Genomic DNA, 15,426 nt, shown 5'->3' with positions numbered 1-15,426 from the left:
TCCCGTCCACCTTCCCACAAGTCTTAGCGGCAGAAGAGAAAGAGGTGCTCTGTGGGATTGCTGTTTAGAGTGCACTGCTCCGAATACTGCTGCAAGTGCCAGAAGTGTGAACACGCTATTGTGTGTGCAGCTGACAGCGTGAACACACAACAGAGGTTTCCCTTCAGCGCTCTCTGAGCAGCGCTGTAACTCCTGGAGCTGTAATTCTGCCAGTGTAGACATGCCCTCAGTTTAATCTTAGACAGCTCACAAGGCACATTCTACATATGGAAGCAAAGAACTCAAGGCTAAGGATTAACTTTCTGATTACTGGAAAGTGGCATCACATTGTCAAATAACACATTGAAATAGAAATATGTATGAATATGTTTAATAGTGTTGAAAAATAGGAATAGTGACTCATTCATACAGCAACAAAATATACAATGTAAGAAGCCTCATCCTCAAATATTTCCTTAGAATGGAAGAGGAGAAGTTGAATATTATATATTGTGATATCTGCTAGCACATGAAAGCTATAAAGAGATACATGTCGGGAGAAAAAAAGACATTTTAACTCCTTTGCACTAAGAGTTTGAAGGAAAAAGAGTGATGAATGTAATATCAGAATCAAAAGACTTCTTAGACAACTACGCATCAGGGGACTAAATATGTTAAAGATGCATAAGACAGCACTTTTAAAAGGTCCTGGAGCAAAGCCTTTCCCTATTGTTGGTAAGCATCTTGCTGCTCTCTTCATTACTCAGGATGCTGGACCATGCTTGGCAGATCTCCATCTTTCATAACAATCTCTGGCTATTAGGTATTTTATAAATTTGAAGCGCCCCCTCCCCCCCCGCCTTACTGCAAGGACTTGTCTTCATTAGGGAAAAGGGTGTGTTCTTACCTTGTGTTAAGACACCACAGCATAAAATTATAGTGGAAAAAAAGGGAGTTGTAGTATTCACACCTTAGCATGTAGAGGTAAACACTTATCTCCCCACTAGTATTAACACTGAAAACTACAACTGCCTTTTCTTCGCTCAGATTTTATGCTATGTTCTTACCTTCTGTTAGTTAATACATCTTTCTTCCTTGAGTGGATGCACGCATAAAGAGAATTTCTCTCTCTTTTCCCTATTTTAGAGATTCCTGACTTTTACTGGAAAAATAACATATGGTAGTCTCTCCTTTAAGATGGTGTTCCTGCAGAATCTACCTGTATTGCCGATTTCAAGAACAGCAACAGCTTTTGTTGCTGCATGGCAAAACCAGGATGAGCCAGGTCTGTGGGCAGACAGCACAATATCTTTCACAGGCACAAGTTCTAGAATTAAAAATAAAATAAAAATGCACATTCTGCAGAAACTGATAGTTCTGCAGGTAAACACCATCCCAGCAAGGAAAGCTTCCTACTAGACATTTACAAATAAATTTTTAGAGCCCTCACTAAATTATAGGGACAACCTCCCCTAGAGACGTTTGGCACAAATGATACAGCAGGTGAAAAAGACAAACCGGTTCCCTGTGTGAATATTACCCTTATTATAGCCCTGCAACAGGACAAATAATCCTTTGCACTTCACTGGGGTCCACTTACCATCCAAGGAAAGGAGTTGATGTTTGTAACGTTCTCACCACAACGCCCTAATGTGACTATTACTGTGTCCATTCTACAAATGGGGAAATTAGAGCACACAGAGATTGACTCGCCTTGCCAAAGACACCACCAGATGCAAACTGGGGAATCGGGGCCTCCCCTCGTTGGCAGAGTAGGTGGCGGGGGAGAGGGGGTCTGTCACCCATCCCCACTGTCGCGGCCGTGGTCTGGGACAACCCAGTGGAGCTGCGTGTTTGGTGCCCCCGTACACGTTCAGTACCGGGGCGGGGGCGGGTCTGGGACCCAACACCGCAGCGCCTGGGGGCGGGGGGGGTGCGGGGAGCTCTAGGCAGGAGGGGGAGGGGGCCAGGGCCTCGCACCCTTACCGGGCTGAGGGAGGGGCTCTGCTAACAGCACCCGGCGTAGACAGGAGCCCCACTGGGGACAGCCGGGCGGCTGCCGGGCCCCGTTCGGGGGTCGTTCCTCCCCCTTCGTAGACACGGCGCCTCTCGCCGGTACCAGCTGGTGGAACGACTCGCCAGTGCCGCCCGGCCCTGACCAAGGCACGGGTCTCCCAGGGGCTTGTGTCGCTCTCCCCGGCCCCGCTATTGACTCCACTTACCGGAGGACGGGAAGGAAACCACCCAGCCGGGACGAGTAGGTGGGTAGGGGACTAGCCTGGTCCCGTTACTCACAGGCAGACGCACAACGTGCTCCTGCTGCCACCCGGCCAAAATGGCCGCCACCCCCCGAGAGGAGCTGGAGCCACTAACCATAGAGACGTAAGGAGAGAGGGGAAAAGACGCTCACCATAGAGAACAGGGGGACGCTAAAAGAGCGCGACGCCTCAGGGCAAGGGCGTGGCTAAGAGAGTTTCGGAGACGCTTCTGGACGCGTCTGTTGCGTGACGTCATGGCTGAGTGACGGCTCTGGGGGCTGGAGTGGCGAGCGAGCTGCGGAGTGGGTGGGGCGGTTGTAACGTAAGCGCTCCCCCTCCTCTCCTGAGGAGGTTCCGGGTGGACTGTCTCCCATATTCTCCCTCCCTCCCTGTAGCAAGGGGCGGGCCCCGCGCCGGGGCCCATGTGCCGTGGCCGGCGCGGCCCAGCAGGAAGCGTGGGCAGCTGGTGCCCGGAGGCCCGAGAGTCTCTGCGCTCTGGCGCGTTTGGCAGGTGAATTCATCGCTCGTGGTTTCTCAGGGGCCCCAGCCTGCGCCTCTTCCTGGTTACTGCACAGGTACGGGCAGTGCCAGCTTCCCCGCACGGGGCCGCCGGCCTGAGACCCCGCTGCCCGGAGTGAGAGCGAAGCCCCTTCTGCACGGCTCGTTCAGGCCTTCCTCGGGACTGCCAGGGTAGTTTTTTTTGCTAGGTGCACCACTCGGTGTGTCAGACTCTGCTCTGAGGGGACCCTTGTATTTCACAAACCACTGACATGGGGGTAGGGTCAGAAGTCTGTATCTACGTATCAGTCCTCTCTCTTAAGCCAAAAGTATGTGACTCTGGTTAAACCGCCTGAACAAACTGCCCCTCCCCGCCCCCTTTGCAGGGCTGAGTTTGGATAGAGTTAGTTGGCTGCGTTGACTAGACTTACAGAGTTTATTTTGTCTATTGGTCGTATTTTTACAATTCCCAAAATGTGATTTAGTTTTTCTCTTAGTACCTTTGCCAGATTGCGTTTAGGAGAGAAACATGGTCGGGCTTTCAGGATTCCACAAACCTGATACGACTTGAAGGTTGGCTAAACTATTTAATTTCAAATCCCATTATCATGAATGTGATGGAGGGCTTGGGGATCTGCCCATAATTATATTTTTTAGTAAAATAAATAATAACTTGGTGGAGTTGTAAAAGAAGCCTGACCAAAACTAGGTATGACTGGCAAGAGCTGTGAGAGACCACTCTGATCTGTGCTAGCCTTTAGAAAGACTGTTGTTAATTACAGTATTGTTAATGGGATTTTTGCTAGGGCTCTGCTGCCCCACAGTTGAAACTACAGTGAACAGCAGCATGCAACAAAGTGTAACTTCCTTGTGTGGAATACTGCCAGCATGAACTAAAAGGCTCCTAGTTCATATTAACGTAGTCCTCTTTGAAGAGGACTGTACTAGGAACCTTTCAGTTTGCCCCCACACAGGGGAGTTACAGTGCGGCACTTTGGTATGCACTGCTGTTCACATCAAGCTAGTCCAAACTGCAGGGCGATGTAGGTGACCTCTTTGTTTTCAGTGGTCTGTCTCTTAGGCCTCATATAAGTTTGCAGTTCTTGTACTGATTTTAACAGTTTTGGTGAGGAGTGTATGTATTTAATTTTAACCAAAATAAATTTTGGTACAACCCCTAATGTGCAAGCAATTATACCAATATAGCTTATTCCTTTACGTTTAGGGTAGGGGTGGCCAATCTGAGCCTGAGAAGGAGCCAGAATTTACCAATGTACATTGCCAAAGAGCCACAGTAATACGTCAGCAGCCCCCCGTCAGCTCCCCCACCCCGCTCCCAGGGCCTCCCATCCGGCAGCAGCCCCACTGATCAGCACCTCCCCTTCCCACTCCACACCTCCCAATCAGCTGTTTTGTGGCATGCAGGAAGCTCCAGAGGAGCAAGGACACGGCAGGCTCAGGGGAGGATGTGGGAAGGGTGGAGTGGGGGCAGGGCCTGTGTCAGAGCCAGGGGTTGAGCAGTGAGCACGCCCTGGCACATTGTAAAGTTGGTGCCTGTAGCTCCAGCCCCAGAGTCAGTGCCTATACAAGGAGCTGCATATTAGCTTCCAGAGAGCCGCATGTGGCTCCGTAGCCGCAGGTTGGCCACCCCTGGTTTAGGGGAATAAACCATAGTGGTATAAGCACTGCATAATGATATAACTGTGTTAACACTAGATGGTTGAACCACTTTAACTATATAGGTTTCAAACTAATATAGTTAAAGTAGTATAAAAGCAGTGTGTAGACAAACTCTTGGAGAAACCAGTGAGTTCAAAACTGTGGTTTGGGATGGGGTTGTAACAAGAAAAAAATATTTGGGAAAACAGTTAGTATTCCGTATCTGATTGGGGCTTGACAATGAGTACCAAGGGAGATGCATCTGTCTCTAGACAGCAGTATGCTCTGATGGGCAGACTAGAGTGGTCAAACTATTCTCTTTCCTGTTTTCCCCTTTGTTTTCTGTAGCTAAGCTGAGAATGCCTTATCTAGTTTTCTTATGAAAAATGTAAGTCTAGATATGTTAAGCAAGCCATTCATTTTATTTTAATTCCATGTTCTTTGTTAATAAATCTCATATTTGTTAAGATTACTGCTGTTTGGGTAACTTCACAGAAACATCCCGAAGAGAACTCCTTTACCCTTCAGCCCTGTCCTTAGAGGTTATGAGTTTCTGGAAAATACATATCCTTCTTAGTCTTGGCTAAGGGTATACCGAGGTTTCTTTCCCCTGGTGAATTGTTTTGGCATCAGGCTGCTGTGGAATAGCACAAAGGGAGGAACTGAGAGGTGGAGGGGGTGGTGTTCATAAGAAACAAACCTTTTTATATAGAGTTTAATGTCATTTAGAAGTGAAATTGTTAAATTTCAAGGTTATAATGCTATCACTAGAAACTTACAGATGGTCTGGTGGTATTAGGGGTTCACTTAGATAGAGAAGATGCATCCTTAGAAACTTCAGCTGTAAGCATTCCCCTCCTCCCTGTTGCTAAGGTCTGAGCCATGCAGGGAGAGGAGAGGAAGAGACTTCCAGCCAGATTAATTGTAATTTTTTTCCATAACCCAGGGAGGAAAAAAGTGGAAATTACTCTTACCTTGCTATTTTCTCTCATCCCAAAAGAATTATGATGGTTTCATAAAACATTTGATCTGAAAAATCACTTGGTAAGCATATTTATTATTCAGAAATAGACGCACATTGGCCACAATGAATAACTTGCAGTTCTTTAAATAAAATACAAGAACCCATTAATCAAGTTTTCATTTTGCAGGCCTACAACTCTTTTGTTATGTTTTTGCCTTTACACACTAATGTGCTCTTATCACTTGATTACTTTCCAGGCACTTATCCTATTATGAAGCGCCAAACAGACCAATCAGAGTGTGATTAAAAATGTGCTATATAGATGCTGAACTGGTTGGACAGACTGCAGCTCATAAAAAGTGACAACATTCTGAATTCAGCTATTCTGTTGTCAATGATTTTCCTGTATATTTTTCTCACCATTTTAGTGCAGTGAAGTGTGGCAATCTCTTTTGCAGTCATAGATTTGGAGTGGACATCTCTGGGTCTTCAACAATTCTTTGTGCTAAAAGGGAAGTAATTCAGGTTTATATTGCAATGGCCACATTTTAGCCTCGTCTTCATTTTCTGACCCTAACCTTTGTATTTGGGGTCAATTTGGGGCTTAGTTTTGGGAAAAGTTCCATAGCTTCTCTGAATAACTATTATTTTTTATTTTATACTCCTTGTGGCTCAGTTCTTTATTGATTAGATCAAGCCAGATCTTTACTGAGAGTACAATGGCAATATTGTTGCATTATCATTTGATACCCCGCTTCGAAATCTTTAATTTCTTTTGTAAATTTGATGTCTCTCTTCAGAACCCCTTGTGTAAAATATGTTTGATCAAACTCTTCCTCGTAGTCACTGCAAATTTCATACTTATTGGTTGAAAATGTAGAGAGAGTCTTTTGAGAATTCTACCAAGTGTCATTGGGAGGCTTGGGCATCAATTGTTTTTCAGACAACCGATCTTCAGTATCCTTGTGGTTGCAGGAAGATCGAAAGTTCTTCACAATATGCTTTAGATCTGTATTGGGTGTTAATTTTTTCTCACTTAGGCTTCTGAACACCCATGCCTCAGAAGTTTAGGATAATTGCACCTGAGTAGTTCACCCATACCTCTTGTCTATCTTTCTGCATATTCTTGCATGATATTTTAAGCAACTTGGAATTTATATTCTGCAGTCTTCTCTTCATAAAGATTTCAAGATATATAGGGTTAGGAGTTGGAAAGGGCTGTAGCAGATCTGGAGGGCTAAGGAGATGGGGAGGCAGGAGGGGAAGCAGAAGTTGTGTATGACTTTTCATGCTCCAGTCCTGCCAAGACTTATGCATCAAAGTCAATGGGACTACTCACAATGTGTAAAGTATGCCTTTGCTAGGTCAGAGCCACAGTATTTGATCAGGCTCCATGTTGAAACATAAAATTCTTATGAAAATATAGCCAAATAATTGCTTTTTTTAGTTTTAAATGTTACCTTGTTTTGGTGTTTTCTGTAGTCTGAGTCTTGTGAGAAATTTCAGAGTTGTGGCTTTGAGATTGTAATGTATTTTCAAACATCAACAAACTCTGGGAATATTTCAGGAAGAAGTGATTTTAAAATACTTTACAATTCTGCCAGGAAGTCTCTAGAATGAGTGAGCGTCTAGAATATGTTTATCCATCTCCTTGAAATAGTCCCCATTTGCAAAGTGATTTGTTCTACTTGTTTAAAGGGTTTATAGCCCACTTTTAAACAGGAAACATGACCACTGGAAGGAAAAACAAAGGTATCTGTGCAAGTGGAGATTTGCCTGTGGAAACTATGGGGTTTCCTTTTACTTCAAGAAGGGAAATTATTATTAAAAAAATTAAGAATGTGAGGTTTTTGTTAGAGACTACGTTTAAAGCTAACATGATAATAGCTCTTGAAAATTGGAGTAAACTGATATCATTTTCTTTGGTGGAGTGAAGATGTATTATGTCCCAAACTGTTACATTAGTTGTGACTAGGTGGGAGAGAGTAGCAAGGTTGGTCTCTGTATAAATGTGAGAATCTCCAAAGTGTATTTAAAATCTCATCTACTATGGAAAAAAACACACCCTGGAGCTACATAATTTTCATCGACAGAAGCTGTGGACAGCGCTATGTTCTCCCGCTGACATAGCTACCGCTGCTCGGGTAGATGGTTTTATTATGTTGATGGGAGAACTCTTTCCCATCAGTATAGAGCGGATACATGAATGATCTTACAGTGGTGCAGCTGGATCGGGGCAAAATCTCTTTAGTAGATTTTTGGTGTCATTCTTGATGCATCATATAATTTCTGTAGAGAATAAGGTATGGATTCTGTTCACATTAGTCCAGTTCAGTGTATACACCCTACCTCATTCTCTGCAGTGTACTGCAAGATACAGGATCCTGTTGGGGTGAAAAAACACAGTGTGCTTATCACGCATGCAAAACAAGGCAGCAGAATTGAGGTTGTACAGGCAACCTTGATGATGTAATTCCTGACTTTTGATTATTTTACTTTACAAAGTTAGTTAATGTAGTTTTTTTAAAATATGGAATTTCTTGTTTGTTTTTTAAAAAAACAAACCAGATAAACGAAGAAACAAAAATTCAACCTTTTCATCTGTTTGCTAGAGAGACCAACCCCGCTCAATACAGGGTGAGTGGGTGGGTTGGCCCAGTGTTCAGGGCACTAGCTTAAGACTTGAGAGACCTGGCTTCTTCAGTTCCATCCTCTGCAACAGACTTGCTGTGTAATCTTGGGGAAGTCACTTCCTGTCTCTGTGACTCAGTTCTTCTCTATCTGTAAATTGGGGTTAATAGCAATTCACTACCTCACTGGGATGTTGAGGATAAATAGATTAAAGATTGTGAGTTGTTCAGATACTACAGTGATGGGGGCCAATAAGTACCTGTTCAGTATGCGTCGATAACAAGGCAGCTGCAAATGTGCCATTCCATGCACAGCCTTGCATATATCAGTGGATATAGTGTACTTAGATTTTCAGGAAGCCTTTGACAGGGTCCCTCACCAAATGCTCTTACGTGAAGTAAGCTGCCATGGGATAAGAGGGAAGGTGCTCTCATGGATTGGTAACTGGTTGAAAGATAGGAAACAAAGGGTAGGTATAAGTAGTCCGTTCTCAGAATGGAGAGAGGTAAATAGTGGTGTCCCCCAGGGGTCTGTTTTGGGACCTGTCCTATTCAACATGTTCATAAATGATCTGGAAAAAGGGGTAAATAGTGAGGTGGCAAAATTTGCAGATTATACAAAATTACTAAATATAGTTAAAACCCAAGCAGACTGCGAAGAGCTACAAAAGTATTTCTCAGAACTGGGTGGCTGGGCAACAAAATGGCAGATAAGTTTAATGTTGATAAATGCAAAGTAATGCACATTGGAAAGCACAATCCCAACTATACATATAAAATCATTTACATTAGCTGTTACCCCTCAAGAAAGAGATCTTGGAGTCATTGTGGATAGTTCTCTGGAAAACATGCACTCAATGTGCAGCAGCAGTCGAAAACGTGAACAGAATGCTGGGAATAATTAAGAAAGGGATAGATAATAGGACAGAAAATATCATGTTGCCTCTATATAAATCCATGGTACACCCACATCTTGAATATTGTGTGTAGATGTGGTCGCCCCATCTCAAAAAAGATGTATTGGAATTGGAAAAGGTTCAGAAAAGGGCAACAAAAATTATTAGGGGTATGGAATGGCTTCCGTATGAGGAAGGCTTAATAAGACCGGGACTTTTCAGCTTGGAAAAGAGACAGCTAAGAGGAGATATGCTCCATGAAGGTTGTTAAAGAAGTAAAACCTTATTCTTATGTGTATTTCTAGGAACTGACAGTGTAAAACTCGTAGCTGAGCTGCTCAAAATCTATTTTTCTCATCAAGATGAGCACGAGAGAGAACCTTACAATCTTACACTCCATCTTTACTTCTTTTATTAGTGGGAAATGACTACACCTAACAAGACACCACCGGGTGCTGATCCCAAGCAGTTGGAAAGGACTGGTACTGTTCGGGAAATAGGCTCTCAAGCTGTTTGGTCCCTTTCATCCTGTAAGCCAGGTAAATTGTAAAACACAACAAAACAAACTAATAATTGTGAAATTCAGGGAGGGTATTTTTGCTCTGAGAAAAATAAAACCTTTTTGACCTTGCTAAGTAAAATTGTATGATGATGAAATTACACATACATAAGCTAGTGTTAGTTTATAAACTAGAGAAATCAGCAAATGATCACTGTTATATCCTCTGTTTCTTATCTTCAAGTGAAGAAAGAATGTATTATAGTCCATTAGAAATAACTTGGGTGTAGTCTAATGTAGACATAGTTTGCTAGTATAGCTATACCCAAAAAAGTGGGTTTTAGCCCACGAAAGCTTATGCCAAAATAAATTTGTTAGTCTCTAAGGTGCCACAAGTACTCCTCGTTGTTTTTAGTGTAGAGACAGTTATTCTGGAAGAAAAGTGCTTTCCCAAGTATAGCTTATACCTGTTCAGAGAATGAAATAAACTCTACTGTCAAAAATAATATTTTGCCAATGTTGTTGTGTTGACATTGGGGCTTTTGCCAACATAGCTATGTAATTAAAAAAACCCCAAAACTATCCCCCAACCGACATAGCAGCAACACTTAAGGGTAGGCCTGCCATTACAGGCGGGTGGTGGTGGTCGGGGACTCTCTCCTCCGGGGGACTGAGTCATCTATCTGCCGCCCTGACCGGGAAAACCGAGAAGTCTGCTGCTTGCCAGGGGCTAAGATTCGTGATGTGACAGACAGACTGCCGAGACTCATCAAGCCCTCAGATCGCTACCCCTTCCTGCTTCTCCACGTGGGCACCAATGATACTGCCAAGAATGACTTGAGCGGATCACTGCGGACTACGTGGCTCTGGGAAGAAGGATAAAGGAGTTTGAGGCGCAAGTGGTGTTCTCGTCCATCCTACCCGTGGAAGGAAAAGGACGGGGCAGGGACCGTCGGATCGTGGAAGTCAACGAATGGCTACGCAGGTGGTGTTGGAGAGAAGGCTTTGGATTCTTTGACCATGGGATGGTGTTCCATGAAGGAGGAGTGCTGGGCAGAGACGGGCTCCATCTTACGAAGAGAGGGAAGAGCATCTTTGCGAGCAGGCTGGCTAACCTAGTGAGGAGGGCTTTAAACTAGGTTCACCGGGGGAAGGAGACCAAAGCCCTGAGGTAAGTGGGAAAGCGGGATACCGGGAGGAAACACAGGCAGGAACGTCTGTGAGGGGCGGGCTCCTGCCTCATACTGAGAAGGAGGGGCGATCAGCAGGTTATCTCAAGTGCTTATATACGAATGCACAAAGCCTTGGAAACAAGCAGGGAGAACTGGAGGTCCTGGTGATGTCAAGGAATTATGACGTGATTGGAATAACAGAGACTTGGTGGGATAACTCACATGACTGGAGTACTGTCATGGATGGTTATAAACTGTTCAGGAACGACAGGCAGGGCAGAAAAGGTGGTGGAGTAGCACTGTATGTAAGGGAGCAGTATGACTGCTCAGAGCTCCAGTACGAAACTGTGGAAAAACCTGAGTGTCTATGGATTAAGTTTAGAAGTGTGAGCAACAAGAGTGATGTAGTGGTGGGAGTCTGCTATAGACCACCGGACCAGGGGGATGAGGTGGATGAGGCTTTCTTCCGGCAACTCGCAGAAGCTACTAGATCGCACGCCCTGGTTCTCATGGGTGACTTTAATTTTCCTGATATTTGCTGGGAGAGCAATACAGCGGTGCATAGACAATCCAGGAAATTTTTGGAAAGCATAGGGGGGCAATTTCCTGGTGCAAGTGCTAGACGAGCCAACTAGGGGGGGAGCTTTTCTTGACCTGCTGCTCACAAACAGGGAAGAATTAGTGGGGGAAGCAAAAGTGGACGGGAATCTGGGAGGCAGTGACCATGAGTTGGTTGAGTTCAGGATCCTGACGCAGGGAAGAAAGGTAAGCAGCAGGATACGGACCCTGGACTCCAGGAAAGCAGACTTCGACTCCGTCAGGGAGCAGATGGGTAGGATCCCCTGGGGGACTAACATGAAGGGGAAAGGAGTCCAGGAGAGCTGGCTGTATTTCAAGGAATCCCTGTTGAGGTTACAGGGACAAACCATCCCGATGAGTCGAAAGAATAGTAAATATGGCAGGCGACCAGCTTGGCTTAACGGTGAAATCCTAGCGGATCTTAAACATAAAAAAGAAGCTTACAAGAAGTGGAAGGTTGGACATATGACCAGGGAAGAGTATAAAAATATTGCTCGGGCATGTAGGAATGAAATCGGGAGGGCCAAATCGCACCTGGAGCTGCAGCTAGCAAGAGATGTCAAGAGTAACAAGAAGGGTTTCTTCAGGTATGTTGGCAACAAGAAGAAAGCCAAGGAAAGTGTGGGCCCCTTACTGAATGAGGGAGGCAACCTAGTGACAGAGGATGTGGAAAAAGCTAATGTACTCAATGCTTTTTTTGCCTCTGTCTTCACTAACAAGGACAGCTCCCAGACTGCTGCGCTGGGCATCGCAACATGGGGAGTAGATGGCCAGCCCTCTGTGGAGAAAGAGGTGGTTAGGGACTATTTAGAAAAGCTGGACGTGCACAAGTCCATGGGGCCGGACGAGTTGCATCCGAGAGTGCTAAAGGAATTGGCGGATGTGATTGCTGTGGTACTCTAAATGCTGTGAGCAAGATAAAACAATCTTAAATGGAGATACAGTGGTTTTGAACGTGTCTCTCAAGCAAGAGTAGCTCTTTGACCATATTGTGTGTGTTGGACATATTCAAGATAGATAGATATCTGTTAGAAAATAATTAAATCAGGTTGCAACAGGTGTGGGAACAGGGATCATTATAGGCTATGTTATTGTGCGCAGGTTGAGTACATTCCTGATCTGATGTCCGCATATATACTTATGTTTTGGGTTACACAACGTACTTTAGATATGGATTATTAATATTCGCTATTTATTGCAGATGGAGCTATGAACACTAACTGTGAACAGCAGCTAATGTGGGGAAGTAGCAAAGGGGATAAAGTTAATAGGTTGAATGGCAGTAAAAGAGGGAAAGAGTAGCAAAGGATTGGCAATGGTAAGGGACAAATCATGATTGGTATAAAACAAAAATCATAAGATTTAGACTTCCTTCATTCGAGATAATGTTAGTGAATAAAAGTATTGCCAGTGAAATGTGTACTTGAGGGGTCTCCCAATTGTGTACTTTGGTGATTCAGTAGACAGCTTTTCCAAAAGAGTGAAGTTATGTAATTATATAAAATATTTTTTTTAAATAAAGAATTAAAGTTGTTTGTCTGGCATTTTATTATAATAAAGTATTTTATCATGACTTAAAGTAATGATAAAGTAAAGATCAGCCTTTTGATTACAAAATAGATGAATGACCTAAAAAATCAGGTATAGTAACATGGCAAACTATTCTGTTTTATGTTACAATTACATACAGGAACCATTGTAAAACTATCTGTATTATACATGTATAGAACTCAATCCTATAAGCATTCATGCATGTAGTCTTCACTCATTTACGTGGGTACTCCCTTTGACTTTATTGGTACTATTCCACTGAGTAAGGGTTTGTAGGATCAGACCCATAATAAACAACAATTTTAAGTAATTTTGGCCCACTATCTCAAATACCTACTATTTATAAAACAACAAAATACAGGGGCCAGGAGGAGAGTGTAGTATCTGTTCTTATCAGTTTAATCTCTTTTGATGAACACTTGCAACACCTGCTCTGAAGATGGATTCTCCTGCTGCCATTTTTGAAAAAATTGATGCTACTTTGAAGATGTATTCCACTGCTGCTACTTTGGAAGAAAATCCTCTCTCTGCTCCTGAGACATCCCCAGCTGCACTGTGTACCACTAGTGCTGCTGCTCCACCGAAGGTCTCTTGGACAATGACTACGAAGAACATCCTAGGTGCCTCCAGGACATTGCAGATCAGCAGCACGAAGGTGAAGAACAGTGGTTCCTTGAAGGACCCCCTCCGAGATGCTGTTCCGGTAAGATCCTGAGGCCGGCCTGTCGGGACATCACAACCAGAAGGAACATCCCCCCGCTCCCCAGCAGCACCGGCTGCCGTGGGACAGCCCCCCCACTTTCCAGCAGCTGCCGACGGAGAGCCCCCCCCGCTCTCCAGCAGCACCAGTTGCCGATGGAGAGCCCCCCGGCTCTACAGCTGAGGCGACCACCTCCCACCCCCGCAGCTGCCCAGGTCCCTGACGCTGGTGGTGCTCTCGCTGCTCTACACACCATCAAGAGAGGAATCTCCATAGACGGAACCAGCACATCTCCAGAGGGTCATGAGCACCTTGCCGGATGCCTGCCCAGCCTCAGAAACCACCCAGAGGGACTCCAGGACCTTACCGGATGCCCACCCAGCTGGACCTCTCAACCCCACCCGCCCACACCAGGAAGAACCAGCCAGTGATACTGCTGATGCTCCTGGAACCCCCCCGCTGCAAGGTAATGATGACACCATCTACCTGCAGTACCCCCTCGCTGCGGACATGCTCATCTGCCCCATCTGCTCTACCCCCCAAAGCTTCCACCTCCTTGGTGGCATCACCAGGTACCTGAAGAGATGCCACAGCAAGCGGGTCGCTTTCAGCTGTGCCCTCTGCAGCCTGCCCTTCGAGACACAGAAGCAATGCAAGATGCACCAAGTCGCCTGCAGGAAACGCCTCAAGGGAACAACACAGTCTCCTGCTCCGGCTCCCAGCCTTCCTGCTGCGCGCTGGCTCGCTGCTCCTGAGCCTCAGCAAAGAAAAATGACCTTGCAAGCTGCCATCAAGAAGCCTGCCTGGCAACGGGATGCTGCGATCGAGCAGGTACCTGCTGCCTCGGGGAACATCACCCAGGTCCTTGCCAGCAGGAGGCCCGTCTCACCCTCTCATGTCACCAAGCAGATCTCTATGCTGAGACGACTCAGTTCTATCTTGCCACCTGTCCACCACCTCCCCGTCCCCAGAACGATCAGCACCCTACCGTGCATAGCTGCTCGAGATCCTGTCACCAGAAGAGCCAGCACCGCCACGCCCCAGACTGCCCTGCGAGCTCCAACCGTCGGAGGAGCCAGCGCCATACCCCGGACCGTCCTGCGAGCTCCAGATGTCACTGGAGGAACCAACCCCGCAGCCACATCAAAGCACCAGCCCTTCATCGCCAGACGGCCCAGCACGGCCCCCAAGTCCATTCTGCGGGACACTGTCTACGGGAGATCTCACGCTCTAGCAGCAACCGCCCAGGCAGCAGCCAATCATAGACGGACCGGCAGTGACCTAGCAACCCCTAAGCTGGATCGCGTCTCTCCGACCACTAGCAACGCCAGCATCCTGCCAGAGATCCTACCCCAGCACCCAACCGAAGGGAATCCTGACCCACGAGATAGACGGCAGGCCGACCACGCAACAGGCTCAAAGCCTGCACCAGATGAGGTCGAGAACCCTGAGGGCCAGCAGCCGATGGTGAGGGTGCCACTCTGTGGCATACTGCCTGGACCGAGGAGCTACAAGCGGCAGCTTCCTTTGATGACTTCGACCTCCTCGTAAACAGGCTCACCCAAGAACTGTCTGCGGAAATCGCTCCCAGGAGAAGTTTGAACCAGGAGAATGCCCCGCCTGCCCACAGAACGCCAGCTCCGAACCACAACACCACCACCAGGGGAGCAGAAGTAGAGATGCGAGCCGCCACTACGATCCAGCAGCAGCTTCAAGGATCCAAAAGCTGTACCAGGCGAACTGCTCCAAGGCCATGAGGAGAGATCCTAGACGGGCCCTCGCCCTACTGCACGATTCCATCTGAGCGTCTCTACAGCTACTTCAAGGATGTATTCGACCGCATAGCCGCGCAGCGCCCAGAGTGCCTACACCCCCTGCCCCGTGTCGACGAAGCAGGTGTCCTGGAAACCGACTATACGCCCAAGCAAGTGATGTCCAGACTCTCAAAAACAAAAAACATAGCTCCTGGGAAAGACGGCATCCCCTACAGCCTCCTGAAAAAGAGAGATCCCAGCTGCCTGGTCCTCACCACACTCTTCAA

The 15,426-nt window shown here is 46.1% G+C and overlaps 2 protein-coding genes across 24 annotated transcripts in view; one reads left to right on the top strand and one right to left on the bottom strand.

The window, feature by feature from the left end:
* Positions 1-2,524, bottom strand: part of ABCE1 (ATP binding cassette subfamily E member 1) — a 31,818-nt gene extending 29,294 nt beyond the window's left edge. The window contains exons 1-2 of one of the 9 annotated variants that reach the window (XM_037897330.2): positions 2,202-2,414; positions 1,199-1,306 (exon numbers count right to left, since the gene is read on the bottom strand). The gene's annotated coding sequence lies outside the window, so the exon portion shown is untranslated. Of the gene's footprint in view, positions 1-1,046; positions 1,307-1,579; positions 1,653-1,965 lie in introns of all 9 variants that reach the window. The other 8 variants (XM_043545757.1, XM_043545756.1, XM_027832315.3 and 5 more) reach the window with 8 other exon arrangements.
* Positions 2,502-15,426, top strand: part of ANAPC10 (anaphase promoting complex subunit 10) — a 248,243-nt gene continuing 235,318 nt past the window's right edge. For 2 of the 15 annotated variants that reach the window (XM_037897337.2, XM_037897336.2), the window contains exons 1-2: positions 2,614-2,812; positions 9,303-9,423. In XM_037897337.2, the coding sequence (XP_037753265.1) occupies positions 9,309-9,423 (115 nt within the window). In that variant the 5' untranslated portion in view covers positions 2,614-2,812; positions 9,303-9,308. Of the gene's footprint in view, positions 2,813-3,232; positions 3,309-5,340; positions 5,439-9,302; positions 9,424-15,426 lie in introns of those variants that run through there. The other 13 variants (XM_043545762.1, XM_043545763.1, XM_027832314.3 and 10 more) reach the window with 10 other exon arrangements.

Source organism: Chelonia mydas, chromosome 4, assembly GCF_015237465.2.
Source record: "Chelonia mydas isolate rCheMyd1 chromosome 4, rCheMyd1.pri.v2, whole genome shotgun sequence".
Taxonomy (NCBI): Eukaryota; Metazoa; Chordata; order Testudines; family Cheloniidae; genus Chelonia; species Chelonia mydas.
The sequence above is the reverse complement of the archived record's forward strand: the minus strand, read 5'-3'. Positions and strand labels throughout refer to the sequence as shown.